This window comes from Bicyclus anynana, chromosome 13 (genome assembly GCF_947172395.1).
Source record: "Bicyclus anynana chromosome 13, ilBicAnyn1.1, whole genome shotgun sequence".
NCBI lineage: Eukaryota > Metazoa > Arthropoda > Insecta > Lepidoptera > Nymphalidae > Bicyclus > Bicyclus anynana.
This window is the reverse complement of record NC_069095.1, coordinates 16378277-16402904: the sequence shown is the minus strand read 5'-3', so window position 1 is coordinate 16402904 and position 24628 is coordinate 16378277. Positions and strand designations below refer to the sequence as shown.

Genomic DNA, 24628 nt, shown 5'->3' with positions numbered 1-24628 from the left:
GAGAATTTTCTTAATTGTCTCTCTAGGTGTGTGAAGTCTGCCAATCCACATTGGGCCAGCGTGGTGGACTAATCCCTTTCATCCTGAGAGGAGATTCGTGCTCAACAGTAAGCCAAATATAGGTTCTTAATGAAGCAGGGAGGGCAATCACCACATTTTGATTTGACTTTAATTGCAGGACAAATAACTATTTCATTTTAAGGTACGGTACCCTAAAACTTACTCTTTCTAGATAAGCACGTCGTTTTCATGTGACCGCAGCGTGATTAGTCACTGGGTGCAGGCTGTTCCTAAGGTGTTCGAGTTAATTTATTCTAACTTATTTTAGTCTCAGACTACAGCGTCTGGTGTTTCGGGTCCTCGACCCGAGATCAACGACGTCCTTTTCCAAAACGAACGAAAGTAAAAGTATGTAAATCTCTGAACTGAACTATAATTTTACACAAATTCCATTTGCTGAAAATATATATTTAAAAGGTAATTGCCCATCTCCGGCCCTGGCTGACCCTAATCACATGGCAATTTACTTATATATAAAAAATCTTGATTATTCTACTTTAATAATGAAAGTTGGCTGGGAGGCTTTGGCCGTGGCTAGTCACCACCCTGCCAACGTACCGCCAAGCGATTTAGCGTTCCGGTACAATGTCGTGTAGAAACCGAAAGGGGTGTGGATTTTCATCTTTCTCCTAACAAGTTAGCCCGCTTCCATCTTAGATTGCATCATCACTTACCATCAGGTGAGACTGTAGTCAAGGGCTTGTAAAGAATAAAAAAAAAAGAAATCAATACTTTATCAAAATAGTTTGCTACAACGTTTTGCGACATTTTTAAGTTAATTTTGATTTGACCCCAACTGGGACAAGCAAAGAGCGTTGACTATACAGCCTGCGTTTTACGACATTTTTTGAAAACCTAATAATGGTTTGTTAATTCGGTTTTTTGTTTGTTAAGCTTGTTGGTAACAGAAAAAAATACAAATAAATAATACAGCAGCAATGTTACTTCGCCGCTTTGGCAACATATGTATTCTGTGGCGAAAAAGTGATGAAAAAGTATTTTTCTTCAAGAAACTCCAGAACCCAGGACCTATTGAAGCCGTAATTTTGCAGGTCGAAAAATATACTGCGTGTGGTATCTACCACAGGCAGTATATTTTTCGACCTGCAAAACAAAACACTTTCTTCAGAACTCCAGGTTGATAATTTTTACTGAGAATTTCTTAGAAGAAAGAAACGCAACAATTTAAAATTTTATATTCAAAGGGGAATGCCCCCTGGCCCATACAACGTCGGCCCAATAAGGATCTGGTTAAATAATTGGCTTAATAAAACTATTTTTCTTGAAGAAAAATAAAATTCTTTCATCCCTTTTTTATGGCAAAATGTCCGCCGGTGTACCAAAGCGGCAAAGTAACATACTTTGAAGCTGTATTTTTTTGGTATAATTTTTTTCTGTTACCAACAAGCTTATAAAACAAGAAAACGAACAAACAAACCGAATAAACATAGACCTCAGACGATACATATAGTTACAACCTCCCAAACCCAATCGTGCTTTCGTAAACAAAGTACGCATATTTTATTTGTTTTGTGGGAGTCTCTGAAAATGCATTTCGTTTTCAAACATAGGCAGTGTGTAAAAATTTAAACGAACAAACAAACCAATCAAAAGTCTTCAAAAAATATAACGGCTTAGCATGTCCTTCGGACAAATTAAATATAATTTAAAAATGTCGTAAAACGTTGTGGCAAACTATTTTTGATAAAGTAAGGAATTCATAATTAAAGTAGAATTATAAAGATTCTTTGATATAAGTAAACTGCCGGGTGGTTAGGGTAGGTCTGGGCTGGGGATGGGCATTCCCTTTTGTTTATTTCCAGTAGGCTTACTTTTCGAATATTCTTGAATCGCCAAGTTTGATTTTTAGACTTTACCACCGGTTCTGAAGGCAGGATTGAGGCAAGCCAGCAAAAGTCAAGAACCCAGGAATTAGTAATCCGAAGCACCACAGATTAACCATTGGACCAACGAGACAATATTAATAATAAAATACACAGCTATAAGCAGCGAACAAACACTTCGACGAACCAGTATTGAAATGACTAAAACCCGTCCCTCGTCGACTGCTACATAAATACTGTCGCAACCCGACCGGTCTCAGTTTTAGATTGGTTTCCGTACGATTCGGTCTCAAAATTTCTGTTCATTCAGTATTGTTTTGTATTTTTTTGTAATTGAAAAAATTTAGGTGTCAATGACAAGATCCCAGAGAAAATTCGCGATCACAGACAAGTTTCTGCCAAGGTTAGTTTTTCATCATCATCATCTTTATCAGTTCATATAGGACTAGCTAATACCAGCGACTTTGTTCGCGTAATATTAAGTTCACCATAAATCGTTTCCATTCCAAATTTCAGCCAAATCCATTAGTAGTTTTGCGTGAAAGAATTACAAATATTCATCCCATCCATAAAAACATCATAATTATTAGCTTTTTATAAATATTGCGGAAATAATTGATTTTTGCGGAATAAAAAGAAACCTTTGTGTAAATTCAGGCTATAATTTATCTAAACTCCAAATTTCAGCTAATTCGGTTCATTAGTCGCGACATGAAAGAGTAATAAACATACAGTCATTACCATTAGTTTTTCGCAAAAACCATGGACCTTTCCAAAATAAAAATGTTCCTATGTGTTAATCCAAGGTAGTTGCGACGTTAAAGAGCAACAAATATCCATACAAAGTTGCATTTATTAATAGTAGGATAGTAGGAAGTAGGATTCATTAATGTAGAAAGTTGTTTTCGACGGCCCTCGCGGCGTTGGATTTATGGCCGCTGGATTTACGGCGGACGGAGGTCCTGGGTTTGATTCCCGGCTGGGCCGATTGAGGTTTTGTTAATTGGTTCAGGTCTGGCTGGTGGGAGGCTTCGGTCATGACTAGTTATCCTACCGATATTTTTCAGTTACGGGCTGGAAAATATTCCTGTTACGAGCTGCTACTGAGAATTTCTTGATAGAAAAACTCAACATTTTTATTAATTTAAGGTGCTTTTGGTATTACTTTTTTAATTTTTTAATTTAATGACAAGTAATTCTTGACTGCGATCTCATCTAACGTTATGTGACGATGAAGTTTAAGATGAAAGCGTACTAACTTGGAAGCGCTTGAAAGACCGGGACGCTAAATCGCTTGGTTCGTCTTTGCTGGTACGGTGGTAACTGGCCATAGCCAAAACCTACCGAGCATCTGTCCAATACTGAGCATCCGTCCAATAATGAGCATCCGATCAATCATGAGCATCCGTCCAATAATGAGCACCCGTCCAACAATGACCTACGCTTGTGTAGTGTTTGCCCACCGCCCAAAGGCGACTCTAAAACCCCTTCAGGTCCTTCAGAACCGAGTCAGGCCACGGGCGCTCCGTGGTTTGTGCGCAATAACGACCTACATAGAGATCTAGATCTCCCCAATTAGCCCAATATATGAAACAGCTCTCAAAAACTTATTGTGAGAGAGCCGCCACCCACCCCAACCAACTAGTGGTTGAGGCTTGCTACATGTCCGATACAAACGCTGATTGTAGATCTAGACGCCCAAAAAACGTCCTTTACGATCCTGACGATGACATAACGAACGACAATGCTTCCCAGGTAACATAAACACAAGCTACACAGCGTCTTCGCCGGCGAAGACAAGGTCCCCGATATCTGACGTCACACAGACGTGGGCTTCAAACTCACGATCTCGGGGGCGCCCGGACTGATACACTCAGGCCAAAACACCCTTCCCGAACGGCCCTCTAAGCCGAGGTCCGAGTCTCAGAGGAGACGCTCTTAAAGAGTCGTTCCGCCCATCTACTCTGCTTCTGCCTTCGGGCGCCATCAGGCGATGCTTCTGCGCTCGCCTAAGCCCCCCGGTGACGCTGCTGAGGTCCCTTATGGAGCCTACAGCACTCACACAATCAGAATAAAAAACAAAGCCTACCATCAGACCAGACCTTAGCCAATTGAGAAATTATAAAATCTGAAATTGTCCCGTGCTGGGGATAGAACCTAGGTCGTCAAAAAGTCGTGGGGGGTGGATGAGCACATGAGTACCGCAACTGTAAGCTTCGATTAATTATTAAAGTCTATTACTATTGATTCTGGTACTGGAACAATGCTATAATTTACTTGAGAATTTAATTTATTCAGAACTAGCTGACGCCGCGCGGTTTCACGCGCGGTTCTCGTAAGAATATGGGGATAATATAAAATATATTTCCTTTATCGAACAGACCAACGGGGTAGGGATCGAACCACCACCCCTCGGTGATGAGTCCGACCGCTCTTACCGTTGACTATTTGCTATTGAAACTTAATTTGATACATATCTATATTAATATTGAAGAGGAAAGATTTGTTAGTGCGTTTGTTTGTTTTCATTGAATATGCTCTGAAACTACCCTCGGTGATGAGTCTGACCGCTCTTACTGTTGAGCTATTGAAGCATAATTTGATTCATATCTATATTATAATTGAAGAGGAACGATTTGTTTGTTTTCATTGAATATGCTCTGAAACTACTAAACCAATTTCAAAAATTCTTTCTATATTGGAATGCTACTCTATTCTCGAGTGCTATATATAGTAGCGCATACTAAAATAATGCTTTCTCTTTCATTGTGATTTTGGTCGTCATTTGTCTTTCTCTTGTCTCGATATGAGTCGTAGTAGGTACACGTGTGAGGATGTCGTTCAAAATTTTCTCTTCCTCAGAAAAAAACAGACCCGTTACTTCGACTACAACTAGTTACGTTAAGTAGGTATAGGCTTGTAAAACTTATTTGGCGATAAGTTGATTCACTAAATAGATCAAAAGCCTGCGATATTCAGACTTGCCTCATTTTATGAAGGCTGAAAAGTTGTCAGCTTTAATATTCTTCTACTACTTCTACTTATAGACGGCTTCTGTGGCACAGTAGTATGCGTGGAGGATTTACAAGACGGTGGTCCTGGGTTCGATCCCCAGCTGGGCCGATTGAGGTTTTCTTAACTGGGAGGCTTCAGCCGTGGCTATAGTACGCGCGTTAACAACTGAGTCTTAGGGCCATAAATCATTTCTCTATATCTATCTCGCTTGCACTTATGGGTCTTATGGAGCCGTCTAGTGAAGGGTGTAACAATGAAAGACATATTATCGATAAGTAAAGTTTAGTTAATCAGCATCCTTTGATTTCACCGCTTTAAATATTAGCTTCGCATCTGGAACGAAGCCAGTCCTTGCAGAACCCGCATGGCAAACTATTAATCTTTGGCCTTTTCCCACAGGCTGATTCTTGAAACCTCCTTCATCGTTGCTTCCAAGCCACATCCTCTTTCTTGCATGGTTTTGATTAATCCATGTTTCGTCTAGATAGAAACGTGGTCGCTGATCGTTAGTTCTTCTAAGTAAATCCAATTTCCTTAAAAAGTCCATTCTAGCACAAACAATATCAGTTCTTTCCATTAAATATTTACGTCCTTCGCTATTTTTCTTATACTGGAACCCAACCTCCTTCAGTAGTATTCTCATTGAAGTGTTGCCGCATTTAAAATCGGGTAATTGTTCACGGAATTTTTCTAAAATTTTCGCCACGGATGGATACTCTCCATTCTCATAAAATGAAGCTACAGTTCGCTTCAACACACTTTTATCAAAATCGTCAATATTAGTGACGGTTTGTGGTTTCTTAAAATTTGTTCTTGGTATACAGGTACTGCCTGATTGTGATACTTCCGTCTTGATTCGGTCCACTGTCGCTCTGCTCACACCACAAACAAATGCGGCCATTTCACGTGGTTTGTTGAAATTTAGAGAAGCCACTTTATTCGGATCACTTTTCAATTTATTGAGAAACAGGAATACGTTGTGAATCAGTGTTCGAGCTTGAGGGCTAATATCGCCATGTAATTTCTTCAGATCAACGTTAGAAAATAAAGTATCCATAGTGCGCAACGAGTAACACATGAATGTATTTATTTAATTGCAGTAAACACATTTATAGCAAAAAAAATACGCAATGCAATTACATTAGAAACCGACTAATCAGAATCGTCCAAATCATTATTGACTCATCATTAGCACGTGCGCAGGTAGCCGTTTATCGATAATTAGGGTGCGCAGGTAGGCGCGCTGCACATTCCTATCTTTTTTGACTTTTATGACCGGACGACTCAGATGATAACGCGCATACTATAGTTACCACCCTACCGACAAAGACGTACCGCCAAGCGATTTAGCGTTCCGGTACGGTGTCCTGTAGAAATTGAAAGGAGTGTGGATTTCATCCTCCTCCTCTCCTCCTATTGCATCAAAATCAAAGTTCATTTATTTCAATAAGGCTTAGTTTACAAGCACTCTCAAAACGTCAGGTAATAATATTACTAGAAAACTAGTGGACGGCCGTGACTTCGTCCGCCCTTAGACCTTTCTCTTCACTGCTCTGCTCCTGTTGATTGTAGCGTGATCAAAAGTATACTATAACCTGCCCAGGAGTATGAAGAATAATTGTACCAAGTTTAGTTAAAATCCGTCGAGTAGTTTTTGTTTCTATAACGAACATACAGACAGACAGAAAAAAAAAATTCAGATTGCATTTTTGGCATCAGTATCGATCACTAATCACCCCCTGATTAGTGATCGATACTGTTATTTTGGAAATGTATTTCATGTACAGAATTGACTTCTCTACAGATTTATTATAAGTATAGATAGATGACGAGCCGTGATAGCCTAGTGATGATCTCTGCCTCCGATTCCGAAGGGCGTAGGTTCGAATCCGATCAGGACAATTAAGAAAATTCTCTGCGTGTGTGAAGTCTGCCAATCCGCATTGGGCCAGCGTGGTGGACTATAGGCCTAACTCCTCTCAGTCTGAGAGGAGGTTCGAGCTCAGCAGTGAGCCGAATATGGGTTGATTATGATGTCGAATGATAGATAGATAGATGGTGATAATAAATAATTAGTCGAAAACTTAAAATTAAAGTTACGAAGGTTTCGAATGCGCCTTGGTCCGAGATATAAAATAGTAGCATAGGCTGACAATCAGCCATCATAAAACCAAGTAAGTCTCGCTATTGCAGGCCCTCGTCTAATACGGAGGATCCACAAGATCGATACGTGATTCAATACACGTTCGGCGAGTTTCGCTTGGTGATTACGTAGAGATGTTTACAACGGAAATGTAAATGAATCCGCTCAGTCCAACACGAGGGCGACGCGTGCTTTCCACGTGCAGCCATGCTTCATCATACCATACCTCATTGTGTCACTTTATGTAGATACTAGCTGATTCCGAGGTTTTTTTAGGTTTTTTAGGTTTTTTTAGGTGGGAGGCTTTGGCCGTGAAACCGAAAAGGGGTGTGGATTTTCATCCTCCTCCTAACAAGTTAGCCCGTTTCCATGTTAGATTGCATCATCACTTACCATCAGGTGAGATTGTAATCAAGTGCTAGCTTGTAAAGAATAAAAAAAAAACTATTCCGGTGGGAATGATATAGCCTATACTCCCTGATAGTGTGCTTTTCATTTGAAAGAGAAGTAGAAAAGTATCAAATCGGTCCAGTAGTTCCAAAGCCCTTTATGGCTAATGTATAGTACTGGTAGTATATAGATAGTATAGTAGATAATATTGGTAGTATAGATTTTTCTAGATTGTCTATATGGAGTCTACTTACTATTACTACTAGTTCACCGATGCAAAGTAATTTTACTTGAACCGCACTACAAACATAAACTTGACTTACAAAAGTGCATCTAAAGATGTTTTTTAAAAGTTGTGACAAAGTAATCTGCATTTGAAACTGGTGGTAGACATTAAGTATTGACATTGATTCACTAATTTAGGCGCAGATTTAAAACCATTGTAATCGTTATCAACCCATATTCGGCTCACTGCTGAGCTCGAGTCTCCTCTCAGAATGACAGAGGTTAGGCCAATAGTCTACCACGCTGGCCCAATGCGGATTGGCAGACTTCACACACGCAGTGAATTAAGAAAATTCTCTGGTATGTAGGTTTCCTTACGATGTTTTCCTTCATCGTTTGAGACACAGTAATCAACACAGGCTTATCAGTTTGACATTATTTTAAAAGATTTCAGAATACGATTAATTTGGGAACTATAGCTTGGCAACTTCGTTCGTAGCACTCCCGATAGTCCGCGCGGGCCGGGGGGACGTGTAGCGATGAATGAAAACCCCATGACTGATGCACCTCACGTCCCGCACACACGATTTCACACCCTCGCAGTCTTTCCCCCCGTCGCCCGCATATCATGAGAGTGTCATTAACGAACTTGCCAGACTATAACTAACCGCGTACACGATCGATCGATCGATAGATCTTCTCCTTCTAACCATAGTATTGCAAGACACCATGTAGATTTGTATCGCAGTGACGGTTAGGTCCTTAGAACACGAACAATTTTTCTCCGAGACATGGCTAATGTCACAGAAAACATATGTATAACGTCTAGATTACCCGGCCGAAGTCTGACTGGATTTTGACACTTACGGATACTAATAAAGGGGCATACCAACTGCGTTCTAAAGGTTATAAAATGTCAAAACGGACGTCATAGCGTGTTCCAGCTATATCTTATTATTTGTCGTGTTTTTTAAAGCCTTTATCGTGACATCATACCTGTTATTGATAGTCATTGAACTTTGCAGTTTGAAACGAGTCCACACTATAAATGATACCGTGACTATGTCCAAAGATATTTTTCTTGCGTTTGATTCGTTAAAACAAAGTCAGCACTCTCAGTCTACCTAATCGCGTAAACCACATAAAAATGGGTCTATTGCTTGAGCAAATAAATTAACAAAGAAAACAGCTGATTCGACAGCGCCAATTTGCATCCAAACCCATTTAGATGTCCTGGAACTATGATGGTGCAAACAGTACTATGCAATGCCGGACTCATCACCGAAGGGTGGTGGTTCAATCCTCACCCCGTTGGTCTATTGTCGTACCTATTCCTAATACAGTCCTTCAATGACGTCATGTTAAAAAAAAAGAAATGACAAAAATTCAATTAAAATTTTTATAAAAAAAAAATGGTGCACCGCAGTTTCATCCGCGTAATTCCCGATCCCGTAATAATACGGGGATAAAATATGGCGTATGATACTCGCTGATAATAGCTTTCCATTGGTAAAAGAATATTTAAAATCGGTTTAGTAGTTTAAGCGTGAAAACGTAACAAACAAACACAAAAAAATAAAATCTCATTCATATTTATAATATTAGTTAGGAGATCTTTAAAAAACAGAAACAAGGATGTTAAATTATTAATAAAACAGACGAAAAACAACCGGCAAAAAATTGTTGATATATTGATTGTCGATCCATTTAACCAAAACAACAAAACAGTAGTTTTCTAAAAAAATAAAATATAAAAATTATTAATCATCCACTCTTTAACAAGTAGGCATAATATAGGTACATAATTTTAGGTACGCTTTTCAAAGAGTTCTAGCAATAATGTATCCAATAGTACAGAGTATTTTTTATTTAATTTCATTTAATTTTCATAATGTTTTGTTATGACAGTAGAGATACACAGAAATTCTGTAACTGCGGGTAGCCTCGTGACCCAAATAAGGGTTATGAGGTACTTCCGCCTTTGAGCTTTTGAGCTCAGAGCAATTCAGATGCGCGAGCTCGATATTACTAGCCCTGTATTTTCTTTTTTGCTTTGGACTTGCAGTTATTTCGGAGGGTTTAATTTTTTTGTCTAAGCGAATAAAAGCGTGTAAAAAACTTTCTTGCCCTTTCTGGAATGAAAGAAAGCAGCTGTTAAACGGTTAGTTACCTAACTGTTCTTGTTACAATCTGTGAAACAATGCTTTAGTGCTACAATGTCAAATTATGTCCGCCGTATTTAGGCTCTTTTGTTTCCTCTCTGGGTCTTGACCGAGTGGCTCTAGAGGTTTCTGCTTATCTAGTGTGTAAAACTCTGACAGACAAAAGTCGTCCAAGGAAGTTTTTTTTACACTTTACTAGTTATCCTTGACTATCACCTGATGGTAAGTAATGATGCTATTTAAGATGGAAGCGGGCTAACTTGTTAGGAGGAGGATGAAAATTCCTTTCGGTTTCTACACGAAATTGTACCGGAGCGTCAAATCGCTTGGCAGTACGTCTTTACGGTAGAGTGGTAGCAGGTTTTAAGAATCTAGACCCTCAACCGTCTAAGTATAAAGTATAATTTTAACATGTTTTCCTCGGATTAATATGAGAAATTATATTCCCAGTCGCCAGTCACTTAGCTTCGCGGCAACCCTTCAAAAAACACTATTTAATTTCAAACTTCAAGGGTCTCATTTCTCATATTATACCGATAAAAAAATTATACTTTACACTTAGACGGTTAATGGTATGGGTCCTTAATACCTGATACCTCCCAAAGACACCACGGTCCAAAACTCTATGATTAGCTATCGTACTTACTTATGGTAGAAGCATGAGCTGACCCTCTAAGCTGACTCTCCGTCTAAAAGGCTTATCATCAAATACGACTATGGTCTAGCATTAGCACAAAAAAAAACCACGAGTAGGGATTGAAATTGATTTTGAGAGGAGACTCGAGCAGTGAGCCGAATATGTTGATAACGAGGGATTGAAAGGATGTTAGTTAGCACTTTAATTGTAGCGTTTAGCATAATGTTTTCCACGAGATCGAAAACAATGTTATCAAAATAAGGCCGTCTAGTGACTATTATTACATTATTAATGACATAATACATATGTAAAACCTAATAAACTGTTTGAAAACAATATTGAAATGAGCATGATGGCATCAGAGTAGGCTATTGCATCAGGCGGTTCTAGTCGAACCACTCTCGGGACTGAAGCCATCGTTATGCTAATTAACAGGTTTATGCAGTAACGTGTTGTAGTCAAGTTATAATATCGTTTTATAGATGTCAGTGCAGTCAATTGATGGCAAGGTTATAACTTGTAATTACTACGATTTAACATTCTGGTATCCATTAACGAGTATGATCCGCGTAGAAACCGTCAGAGGTATCGTAAAATCAAGTCAAGGACTAACTTGTCACAATAACTTAGAACAACGATTTTTGGTGACATTTTTATTCATTAGCTTAGCGCTTGACTTCAGTCTCCCGAACTTATATTCGGTGACTTTCGGAAAATGAAAGCCATCAAACAATTTTGACATGTTACAGTTTTTTCATAAAAGAACTTAGAACAGTTTTTACAACTGATTACTATCAAGTTAATTTTTCGTGAGTTTCATTTCGATGATATGATCAACTTTTTTATTTACAAATATTCTTGATTCTTCTGACTCAAAAAAACGTAGTGAGTTTACGCGAAAAGCTTTTGACATTTTCAGAAAATGAAATAATTGATACAGGGGTTCGCACTTTAATATAGGGTGTTAGGTACACCCTTATTTCCAAATGTGTTTTCCAATAGCAAGCACCAAGCATAACCCAAAACCAAACCAGTTTTCTGACAACAGCATGTTTCCTTACCTCCAGGCTCGCTAAAAACCTGTGCACCAGAAAAGGCAGCCGTCGAGCCAATACCGGGAACCGGCTAGAACACGCCGTCCTCACCCACATCCAGCACGTGCCGTAGATCAGCCCAGACCAGACCAGACCGCCCCATCACCCCCACCACCAGCCCACTAACACCATGGCCCGCGGTGACGAATGCAAGACTGCTACCAAAGCTACTCACGCATGCAAGCAATTCGACGTCTCAGCCCCTATCAAGTGAGTTTTACCATAATTTCTTATTTCATTATGTACCTACTTAATATTTCCGCTCTGAGTCATACAATTTGCGGAATGAGCGAACAATGTTTGGAGTATCTTTATGTGATCGAATCAGAAACGACAAGATCCGTAGAAGAACCAAATTTACCGACACCGCAAAGCTAAGGTGGTACCAGGCGGGGCATATAGTTTGAAGAGCCGAAGGTCGTTGAGGTTCCAAGGTGCATGAATGGTGAGCAAGCAGTGCAGTGCAAGCAGTGTTGGTTTTCAATTATTCTTTTATGAGCTTTCATTATCCATTAAAATAAACATCAAGTCAATTGAGAAATGTCATCTACCTTGACATGGATGACATTTGTTACATAGAAATTCAATTTATGTCAACTAGCATACGTCAAAGATAGCGAATTAGCCTGGTAGTACAATGTGACTATATGATAATGTAATTGCGTAGAGCTGGTTGTCATTTATCACTTTCTGCTACTACCTGTCTTCATCACTTACCGTGACGCTACACGCTCACGCACTGAACACTGGCGCAAGATTGATGACTTGTATGTACCATACGTTACGGTACAAAATAATTGTCTAATTAGGGTGGACTGTTGTTGCCGTCATTTTTGCGACTCAAAATTTGTAAGAATCGAAACTGGTCGACCTAAGATTGGGTGCCAAGTAATCATTAAGTGACTGCAGCGACCATTCAATTAAAACCATTGAATCAAGGCGGTTTTTGATGGTTAAAATAAGCACCTCTAGTAGTAGAAGATACTTCCTGAAGCTAGCAAGCTTTATAAAAAACAGCACAACTATTTGCAAGATTTAAGATTAAAGATCGAATCGATGCTCTATGGAGGCTAACTTTATTAAAGAATATTTTATTGGCCTTTATCCACCGTAGCATAATAGATAGCTATCTAGCTAGGTAAAAGAGGTCATGATTTGACTGTTTACCTAATATTTAACCTACTTGAAAATTTATTCTTATGTATCAAAAGTCCACGTAGATTGCAAATAAATCAAAAAATATATTCCTCCTTCCAGAAAACCTGTCGCAGCATCAATAAGCAATCCACCCAAGAAGCCGGAGCAGAAGAACTACGGCGCCTGGGGCTCCACCTTCAAAGACAAGAAAACATTCCTGGACATGCATTTCTGCTGAATCACCACCGCCGCTACATCATCACAAACTAACGTCACGACATAATTTAATTTTAGTAATTGGCCAAAAATATTAATCTACCAAAATGTATTATTAAATAAATTACTAATCTTTAAAAAAATGTTTGTGTCGTTGCTTACTCTTTATATTTCGGGTGGATCGCACTATTCCGGTTATTAGAATTAGATTTCATAATATTGCAATAATTATCTGTTGTGCCATTTAATTAATTAAAAAGTTTAGTAATTGCAGAAATTGAGATAAAAATAAATAATGAAAATATCATTAGATTAGATATTCATGTAGATAAAGGTATCAAGCAAGTTTTTGGTATTTAAGAATATAAAGTAACGTTTTTAATCTATGTTATCAGATAGACAGAAACACTTACGTGAGTTTGATGGATAATTACCTTATTTTTTCTGTTCTCGTTTTTTGGTGGTTGTATTTTCGAACATAGATCAATTTTCTGAAGCATTGGGCAAATTAGGGGATTTAGGCTCAAATTTGGAAAAATCAAATGTCAATAAATTATAATGAATTTAGGTTGTCCTTTAGACAAGCTTTTCTCATCACTACAATAAAGTAATCACCATCATATCGGCAGCATAATTCACAAACTTTGACGTATGTTATTGACATATTATACGAAATTGAAATCCAATGTAACAAAAAAACAAAATCCTTTGTGGATATCATACAGTAGATTGATGACATATCTGTGTTGATTGATGTTTATTTTAATACGTAGTCAATGAAGATCAAATTAGTGAATAAGCCAGCAGTACTGTGCGTGATTTTCTATTTAAATTCATTAATTACAAGCCTGTCTGAATTATAAAGATTTTTAAAAGTTCTCTATTGAGGTGGCGATGAAACCAACAGTTTATATTTTCCATAATTCAAAAATTTAACTGCTAACATCATTATTTTATTTCATTTGCGTATTTTCAATAATATAGTGAGTTCCACCTATATTTTCTTTACGGTGTAGGGATCTCTCGCGTACTAACAATCATTTGTATCATTTTAATTAAAGTATCATCATCCGCATTAGTTTTTGTGTTACAACCTGACGATTAAGGATTGAGACTAAAATGTAGATTGGTTGCAAGTGAATAAAAACGATAGAATTAATTAATTTATTTAATACCTTTAAGTTTATTATTTTTTTAATCCTCAAGATAATAAATTAGAAAGCTAGAATATTCAAATTCTAAACCACTATGAACTCCTAATTATAATCTTTTTAACATAAAAATGGAACCAACTTTAAAGTCATATTTCAGTTATTTTCATTTTAACACAAAATTACTAAACCGATTTTCATGAAAATCAATCTGATAGTATACTCTTTCAATCAATAAAAGAATTTTCAAAATTGGTTAATAAACGACGAAGTAACTAACATAAAAAAACATATGCGTCGAATTGAAGTCCGAACCTCCTCCTTTTTTGAAGTTTGTTAAAAATAGTAATTGTTTTCAATCGTATATGGAAGTAGGGCTCATAGTTAAGACTAAGACGTTTCGATTGCTCGATTTTAATATAAAAGTTCGGTTTGGAGATAGACCGACTAGAGCTTAGAGGTAGAATTATTACCAAAAATATCGGTTATTGTATTCTTATGGTTTTCTTTGAGGTAGCGTTACCAACTACTCAACTCATGAGAAAAATCTAGTGGCAAAATACTTACCTAATAAAATATTTTATCCCAGGACTCGAATCCAGGATTCAGTTTCGATACGAACTTTTAGACAAATGAGACAGTCGTTTAACTAAGTATGTATTCTTATATCGTCTCGTTTCAAACCGCAATGTTTATAAAATAAGAGGTACCTATGTAAAACCCTACAGTCATATAGAGGCAACTATTACGTGTTCTATACCTACTATATAATAGAAGCGAACTCTTTAATCCGTCCCTATCGCAAAATCCGTTCTTAGTGGATACCAACTAACTATAAACTACCTCCCTGGCAAATTTCAGCTTTGCATATCAAGTGGTTTTCGAGATGTCGTGATGAATGACCAGAGGCACAATTATCCGCCATCTTTAAGATGACGCCAGTATATTAAAGTGGGCGGATAATTTGTGCCTCAGAGTATATAATCATCACATTAATATTATAAAGGCGAAAGTTTGTGTGTGTGTGTGTGTGTGTGTGTGTGTGTAAGTATGTTTATTCCACTTTTACGCTGCGGCTACTGAAGCGATTTGGCTGAAATTTTGAATGGAAATAGATTTTACCCTGGAGTAACACATAGGCTTTCCATCCCGGAAAAATCGATAGTTCCCGCGGGATTTGTGATAAACTGAATTCCACGCAGACGAAGTCGCGGGTATTCGCTAGTACGATTATAAAGATAAACTACCTACTGGTCCGATTTGAAAAATTCTTTCACCGTTACAATCCTACATTATCCCTGATGAACATGGGCTATATTTTATCCCTGTATTCCCAAGGGGACAGGAACTACGCGGGTGAAACCGCGGGCCGTCTTCTAGTCTGTGATAAAGTCGATTGAATGTGACCTAAAAGATTCCAAAGCCATCATAATTCCTTTGCTGCCATTCATAATGCAAGTTCAGTCTCTTTATGAGATCCGGCATTGGTTTCTATTGCTTATGCAATGATTGCATTTGGTTTGAAAATTTCACTGAATACTGTGCCATCCCCAAAGATTTTCTACTATAGATATGCTACGTGACTATGGCATCGCCGCAAAAAGTGATAATTCAAATTCAAATTTCATTTATTTCAATTAGGCTTAGTTTATAAGCACTTTTGAAAAGTCAAGTAATGTCATGATTTAATGGTGGTGTTAAGTCGAAAACTTAAAAAATTAAAGTACAAGATAGGAATTGGCTACTCCACTAAGCGCCCACATGCCCTGTTTTGTGTTCACTTACATTATATATTTATATAGTTTTAACATTTCCAAAACACACGAATCGATATTGTAGACACTATTTAGGCATTATTTGTTTATCTAACTTTCGCTGTTTACAATGCGACTAAATGATATTAAGACAATTAGCCACTTTTGTGCGCCTCAGTTTCGACGTGCTAGTAACATATCTAATAATATAAAATCTTTGGCCATACTCACAAAGTGAGAGCTTAGAATATGGAGCAGCTCTGAAGACGTGGTCTATGACGTGAACTAACAGACGCTCGCGACTTCGTGTGAATTTTTTTTCACAAATGCCGCAAGAATAAGGACTTTTCAGGATAAAAAGAATGTCCGTAAATATTCGTACTCGAATATAATTGCTTGGCAAACTCGTTGATGATCCAATGATATGCGGGCGACGGGGGGAGGACTGCGCGAGTTTGATCGTGCGCGCGGGTCATCGCTACCTTCCTCCCGGCTTTCGCGGACCATCCGGAGAGTTAAGAACGAATTTGCCAAGCTATAGTAGACTAATCACACTTTGGGGGTAGTTATAAAAAAACTGTCTTACTTACGCTCGAATTCGAGTGTCCGACCAGAGTAAAGATAATCCGTTTGGCTGACGTACGTCTCGTATGTACGTATTTACTATGGTTCGACCGTCGTTGATAGAAGTACAGCATAAGATACGGTAGAGTGCAATGTCTGAGAGAGAGATAGACGACAAAATGGCGGCACTTTTGATTAGTTCCGATTTTGGCCACGCGCAAACTTATCGTGCACTCTACTCTTTGTAAATGTGTCAGTAAATGGACTAATATAAAACAAAAGTAAAATACATGATATTAAAACTACTGCTAATGTGTTTCGACTAGCGACACCTAGTGGTTCATTGTCATATTTTAATGCATCGACTAATGGCATCAAATGATATTGGATGGTACGAAGATGCGGTAATAGAAACGCGCTTAGTTACAGATGGTGGCTTTGAAGTATAGTGTAACTGGTATGTAAAACGAAGTTTGAAAAGCATTCCAATTCCAAATCATCACAGTGCGAAGCAGGAACCAGAAAACCAAAAAATGTAGTAGGTACCTACACATTCAACGGATTAATTAACTTAATTATCGTTACTATATATTTGACAAGATATCGCCAAATATATGAATAATAGACTTATGAATATCTATATAATATTCATCATGAATAAATAAAAAAAATATTTATTTTGCTATCATCCGCGAAAATCCGACGAACCCATGCGACAACGTCACCCAGGTCCGACAACTGGAGCTGGAGCATCCTCAGGAGATGTTGACTCTACAACGTGCAATTGCAAACAGGTTCATGAATGTTAAATGTTAGGAAAGAACATTCAAAATTTCCAGAATAAACAGACACTTTTATCTTATTAATAAATTTATTAGTGTATGTGAAAGACCTGATGTTAATTAATGATGTACAGTGTACTATGTTAAAATATAATAACTACAAAGCTAATAAGGTAAAAGTTATCGTTTGTAAATTTAAACCTGAACTCCAGAGATAGTTGTGAACAGTTGTTGTCAAATTTAATGCCATGAATAATTATGGCATATTTTTTCAACGAATAATATTCTCCTTTCTTCTTCAACCAAGCGAAATAATTTTTCGCCAAACAATTGGATCCACAATAAAATTAGTTCTAACTGTATTCCATATGAGTATAATAATATTTACGCTAAATGTTCGAAAAAATATATAGTACTATTAGACGCCGCGCGGTTTCACCCGCGTGGTTTCCGTTGCCGTAGAAATACGGGGATAAAATCCTTGATAAATGGGCGATCTAACACTGAAAGAATTTTTCAAATCGGACCAGTAGTTCCTGAGATTTGTTCAGACAAACAAACTCTTCAGCTTTTTAATATTAGTATATAGATGTGTTATATAATCGTACATAAATAGTTTGTATATTAATAATTCAAATTACTCAAAGTCATCAGAGTTTCAGATCATCAGATGAGGTCCATAAGTAAGTAAGGTGCAAGCGTGCATTATTATTCATTTCCATACATAAAAATACATTTCTACTTTCTTATTCAGCTTTAAATGAATATAATGGCATTAAATTTATTCTTTTTATTGAAACAGTAGGTGATAAAAAAATACAATTCGAGTAAAGTTAGTTCATAATATGTATGTATGTATGACCAACTTTGGGAATAACTGTGCAAAACCAAACGATAAAATACAGGTTTCAAATTTGATGAATATATAAAAATCGACGATTACGAAAAAGATATATTAAAATGTATTTAGCGTTACTTATTATTCTACTCACTTGCGTAAGTAAAACGTGTTTTTGATTATATTTATATGTATATTTATGATAAGTTGATACAAATAGAGGTCACAAGTTATAAACTAAACCAAGCGTGCTTGTCTGAAATAGATTAAACTTTGGTGTATTAAAAACTAATTTCCAGGCCAATGTAACACGTGTGTGGTTAGTCAAAAAAAATGTGTAAAAATTCGTGTTCCATCCCCAACTGTTATAAACTCAACCCTAATAGTAACTTGGAAGAGAATAGTAGATTGTTATACAAGGGGCTAAAAAGACCCATTATATACGAGGTATTTTTAGGGCCTGAGACGTAAGTCGAGGGCCGCCTAAATGGAAACCGAGTATATAATGGGTTTAGCCCCACGTGTTACACTCTGATTTTCACTACGATTGCGAGAAAATAAAATAGTTTAGTTCAATATTCAATGATTTATTTAATTGAAAATTAAATGTACAAAGTCTACAATTTTGGATATTATGGGAGATGCTTTTACCCGGTAACATAATTTCCGACTACTGAATAACGAGTATATGAGGTAAACGTGGGAGATAATAGTTTTTAAAAACTCCTTTCGTAAGTAAATACATTTGTTGTTGTTTTCTTTCCAATTTTATCAATAAATAAATAATAATTAAATAAATAATTAATGATAAAATTGGATCGTTCCTAAGGAAAAAATACAACATAAAGACTGTGTTTACTCCTTTACAAAAGATCGCCCACATGATGCGTTCTCCAAAGGATCGTTTGCCATACCAGTGTCCGGGTGTGTATAAAATCGACTGCAGCTGTGGTAGCTCTTATATTGGACAAACGAAGAGGCCCATAGCAACCCGTGTAACAGAACATATACGAGCGATAAAAAACAACGACCCGCAAAAGTCTGCGATAGCTGATCACATTCTACAACCGGGAACTAAACATTGGATTGAGATCCATAATCCACGCATGATTTCCACGGACCGCCACTATATACCCCGAGTAGTTCGAGAAGCCATTGAAATTCGAAAATACAAAAATTTCAATCGGGAAGATGGTTTCAAACTAGCCAGCGAGTGGAACCCGGTGGTAGAATTGTGCAAACCAAGAGGGCGCCGCGATACGCATAATAACAAAAGCGATGTCGTGAGTGTGGTTTGCCTAAACAGCCAAAAACGCGAGGTCGTTGAAAAAAGAAAAAGAATAAGAAAGAGGGTAGATCGATTTTGCCCCTAACAGCTGACTTCACTTCTCATCTCGCAACTTCAGTCCCGTCGTGACCACGATCCATGCAACTGGGTCGAAATATCGACAATAAAAATCTCGTCGTTTTATCGTGGTATGTACCCGTTTAAATATCATTCATAATGAACAACCACGAAATAAGTTTAAAATCATTAGTTTAGGATCACCATTCTCAGTAGATGAAGACACTAATAACAATTAATGTTGAAATATATGAAAGTTACAGTCACAAATTTTACAATTATTTTCTGAAATAAATCAAGTACCTATGTATTATTTGTTTTTTAAATTCTCGCTTTTTAATTTTATTTTTTTCACATGAGAAAAAGGCAAAGGTAATTAATTACACCGTAAAGGATGTCCCATGTCTTCAATAAAAATTAAATAAAAAAATGAACGCATTCCACAGACAAGAACGCTGCATTTATTTCCAATTTAAAGTTTTTTATTTATTTTTCAAAACAATTAGAGCCTTACCTATAATGATTCAATTTTCGAAAAAAACCTCCTCCGTTTCATAGTAGGCTAGTACTCGTAACAGACAAGAATAAAAAAAACAAAATTACTTTAGCCCCTAGAGGCTAATATGCTTGTTTAGCCCCGCTGTGGAGTGGTAATATGACAGTGTTTTTGAGCAAGAGTAGTGAAAAGTATATTCAGTGTCAAAGTGACAAAAACATCGTTACAGAATAGCCTTTCTAAATCAAATCAAAATAAAAAAATCATTCATTTCAAGTAGGCTCAGTATACCAGCACTTTTGATAAGTCAGTTGACTATTTGTAAAGATTCTACCACCGGTTCGGAAGGCAGATTCTGCTGAGAAGAAACCGGCAAGAAACTCAATAGTTGCTCTTTTAAAAAAAATAAAAAAAACATTTTAGCATAATGGGAAGGCTGTCCAGGTTTCAGTGGAGCAGGGCATCATACAAGGCGAGCAACTTATGACAGTTACCAGAGATACTTTGTACAGCAGCTTTAAAGGAATACCGTATGCTGCACCTCCTGTGGGAGACCTGAGGTTTCAGGTAAATTGCTTAAATTCTTTGTCTTCCAATGGGAAACCTATTAAGACATATATTGACAGTGGTTATATCCTAGGTGCAAGTCGTTAAGGTCAGGATTTAAAAATAATATCTCTATTTCTAGAAATTATCAGAAGTTCAAGTAGAAAGCAGCTTCACAAAAAGAAAATCCATATTGATTGAGTTTGATCCCAACATTACGAGTACGTCCGTATTGTTGGTTATCTCAATCAAATTACTAAATATTTAGAACTAACATACCAAGAAAATAAAAATAATACCAATCTTTGTAAGAGTAATATCTACTTTGATTAAATTCCAGCCACCTAAACCTCCAGCATGCTGGGAAGGCGTAAGAAATGCGAAGCAGCATGGAAACATATGCACGCAAATAGAGTTCTCAACCCAAGCGTATTTACCTTCGAGCGAAGACTGTCTTTATTTGAATGTCTACACTCCAAACGTGAAACCATCTTCCCCAATGGCTGTAATGGTCTTTATTCATGGTGGAGGCTACCAAAGCGGTTCAGGCAACGATGACAATTTCGGACCAGACTTTTTTATGAGTCAAAACGTTGTTCTTGTAACAATAAACTATCGTTTGGATGCTATAGGATATTTGTGCTTGGGGTCCAAAGAAATACCAGGAAATGCAGGAATGAAAGATCAAGTAGCCGCTTTGAAATGGGTGCAGCGAAACATTGCTCAATTTGGTGGTAATCCCAAAAAGATTACAATATTTGGTACCACAACAGGCGGTATTAGCTGTCTTCTACACGCCATATCGCCGATGTCTAAGGGTCTGTTCAGTAGAGTGATAGCAATGACTGGAGTACCTCTTTTGGATATTAGCGAAGAGTTCGAATCGGTAAGAAGAGGCTTCACGCTCGGAAAAATGGGATACGAAACTGAGAACACAAGCGCGCTGTTTGAATTCTTTCAAAACCAACCATCCTATAAACTTGTGAATGCCAAACCAGATGTTATAATCGCGGAACGATATATACGTAATCTTGGAAAAATGTTTCAATTTGGTCCAGTTCCAGAAAAGGACTTCGGACAGGAGAGATTTTTAAAATACTCTCCGCTCACCTCGCTCAAGGAAAGAAACGTTAACGATGTAGATATAATGATTGGATATTCTAATAATGAAGCCATCGCCAGAATCTCCTTTTTCGAAGAATTTTTAGTCGGTGCATACAACAGGTATCCCGAGTTACTGAATCCTAGAAAATTCCTTTACGATCTCAGTCCTGTGGAATATATGCCGTTGGCTGACTTTATTGAGGATCATTACTTCAGAGGAAAAGCCATAAGCTTGGAAACGATGTCTGAATTTGTTACGCATCAGAGTGATAGATTTAAATTTCAAGTATTGAGGTACATGAGGGACGTGTATTTTTCGTATGAAAAAAACAAATATTTGTACCGATTTTCCGGCGTATCAGAAAGGAATGTCTACAGCAGATTGGGTGCAAATTATGGATTAACTGGAACAGGGCAGAGGGATATAGAAATGTACTTATTTCACGCAAACCGGCTTAACCTGACAATTGACACCAGCAGCGATTCCTACCGAATAATTAAACAGATAACAACTTTATTTGCCAACTACGCTAAATACGGGTAACTATCACATATTCTAATTGTAGGTAACATTTATTTTAGAAAATACATAATATGAAAGTTGTCTATTTATTTCAGTGGCTAATGCCTATGAGATATTAGGATTGATTCCTATTACTTACTCCGGAGTTGGTCGTTAGTCCCAAGATTACCCATTTGACATTTGATCATTAGAGTCAGATATTGTAATCCTAAACACGCTAACCCGCATTGAAATAGCATGGTTTGTCGCTCTGAAATTACCGTCTCTTACAGGAAATGGTGATGGTGATGATGATATTGATAATGATGATGACGTTTGTTATCGCCGCGTTGCAACGACTTGCGGTACGGACGGCTACAGTGTGCTTGTGGCGTTCGAGCCATCCACATCTTTTGTTGTGTAATTCTATATGGGTTACTTGGGATAGGCGGAGAGAGTGACTTGAGTGGAAAAGGGAAGTGTTTGTTAACAGTCGAAGGATCCTTCAACCATACACATAACGTTCACAAGTGCGTGACTTCACTCTAGGTCATTCTCTGCCATTCTAGGGTCTTATTTTGGTTACAGTTTGATTTGTTAATTAAGTTGTCTTGACAAATGTTGTGAATGACCTTTGTTCGACATTAGTTTTCTTAATTTTGTAATCACTTCTGAGTCTGCTAAAATGTTAATTTAAATTTCAGTAACCCAACACCGGAGCCTGTATCGGGCGTGAGATGGGATCAGTACAACGCCGCGACACAGAGCTTCCTGGACATCGGGCTACGTTTAACAAGAGGAGTTGGGCCGGAACCGAAAGTTATTAAATTTTGGAAGAAAATTTACAAACTAGCTGGCGTCCCCTTTTATAATCTTGAAGATGAAGAAGAATAATTTATATTATTCATTATTTTTTTTCATTTTATCTATACCTACCTACCTATCCATACTTATAAGAAATCTGTAGAGAGGTCAATTCTGTACAGTGTACATGAAATAGATATATTTCCAAAAAACTATCACGGGGTGATTAGTGATCGATATTGATGCCAAAAATGCAATCAGTAAAACTCGAAACTATTCGGGCAGACTCCGACCTTATATCATGTGAGTTTTAGCCGTGTTTCATAATCAATTTCAAATCATAATGAATAACACTCACGATAGCTTAAACTAAAAGCACAAGATATTTTTTAAAAGTACTCGCATTTTCATCAGATTTATCTGGCCATGCATCAATGTGGTCAGTCAGATAATACGGGAAATAAATAAAAGTTCTCTAGTGAATATATAATTCACCCAAAAACACATGAGTCAATTTAATATCCTACTTTATGACATGTCTACTTTCCGTTCCCCGGGGAACTTCGGAATTAAATGAATGTAAAACGCTCTTTTGTATAAATGCAATGTTGTGTAAAAATTTCAAGTCAATTTATTGGCTATTTATCGAGCATGCTGAATACAACAAGTGTATGTATTTTTTTTTAAGTCTAATTAAATAACTCGTTTTTCAATAAAACAGTCTAATGGGGGTTATAATAATGCCAACGCTGAATCAACTGCTGCCAGTTGTCACGATCCAATAAAGTAAAGTCCTTTTCATGAAATTTGTCCCCCAGACGCGATGCTAATGTCTTAATGGCGCTCATTGTTGTTCCGTAAAAGACTGCTGCAGACTCTAACCTGAATCGAGTGGAGTGTCCCTTGAGGCCAGGCCTGGTCCGTCGTCTTCTCGGTAGAAGTAGGTCGCTGATATGTTGGTTTCACTTCACGATATGTCACCACACAATTGATAATTAGATAGCACAACGAAGATTAGTACTGGTATTTCCTTTTATTGCGATATAGTAATTTTTAACAGGAATGCGGTGATCGTCGTGCGACTGGTTGTGGGTAACTGAATATATTGTTCAATGGATTTCTTTACTATAGGTCGTGCCCACAGCAATTAGTCTTATAAGAATTATAAAAAATAATGACATTTGAAACTTCCTCAAGGTTGGTTATATATGATACTTTATTTTTATTGTGTTCCAGTACGGAACAATTGTCATTTGGTAATGGCGGTCTTTTTGTCATTTGTGTAAGGCGCTGTCAATTTTAGTTCAGGTTTTAGCCGCGGGACTTCTTTCATGAAAAGGACTCTAGCGGACCCAGTCAAGTTTTGATTGCTTCGGTGTGTCCGACATACTTTACAAGATGATAGCCACTATCAAGGTATGTTTCATACATGTATATGGTTAGCCCAGATTATAGATTTTAAGTTATATTTAATTTTTCTACAAAAAATGTTTTGTTATTCAACATATTTAAATGAAAAAATTTTACATCAACCCTTTTCGGATTAAAAAAAGCAATTGTGACGAAGTTTTTTATGCGGAATTACGCGGACGAAATCAGGGGGTCCGCTAGTATCATAATATTCATCTTCTTATTTCACTTAACATCGTATGTTATTTAAATTACCGTCCAAGTGTTGAATAAAAAAAACCAAAGTCGTTTCATGTTCATTTCGCAGAAAGGAATCCAGGAATGGTCTTATTATTTCGTTAAGACAATTTGAATTCTAACACTTGAGAAGTAAAAATCAAATTCGTTTGCTTTGTTCAATTTAATATAC

At 37.2% G+C, this 24628-nt stretch overlaps 1 protein-coding gene and 1 long non-coding RNA gene across 2 annotated transcripts; both read left to right on the top strand.

Annotated features, from left to right (window-relative positions):
• The first annotated feature begins 2146 nt into the window (after positions 1-2146).
• On the top strand, positions 2147-14097 carry LOC112058062 (uncharacterized). The gene is made up of 3 exons (XR_002887753.2): positions 2147-2307; positions 11544-11780; positions 12828-14097. It is a non-coding gene; the product is annotated as an uncharacterized LOC112058062 (long non-coding RNA).
• A 2663-nt stretch (positions 14098-16760) lies between these two features.
• On the top strand, positions 16761-22899 carry LOC112058107 (venom carboxylesterase-6-like). Its single transcript, XM_024098795.2, has 4 exons — positions 16761-16796; positions 20277-20420; positions 20740-22043; positions 22710-22899. Exons 1-4 carry the CDS (start codon positions 16761-16763, stop codon positions 22897-22899), a joined length of 1674 nt encoding a protein of 557 aa, XP_023954563.2.
• Positions 22900-24628: the final 1729 nt, after the last annotated feature.

Bases quoted from the DNA above. Each gene is read 5' to 3' on its own strand.
- LOC112058107 (XM_024098795.2), top strand. From the start codon at position 16,761: ATGGCATCAAATGATATTGGATGGTACGAAGATGCG. The intron at 16,797-20,276 runs GTAATAGAAACG...AAAACATTTTAG, and splicing joins TTGGATGGTACGAAGATGCG to CATAATGGGAAGGCTGTCCA. The intron at 22,044-22,709 runs GTAACTATCACA...TTTAAATTTCAG, and splicing joins GCCAACTACGCTAAATACGG to TAACCCAACACCGGAGCCTG.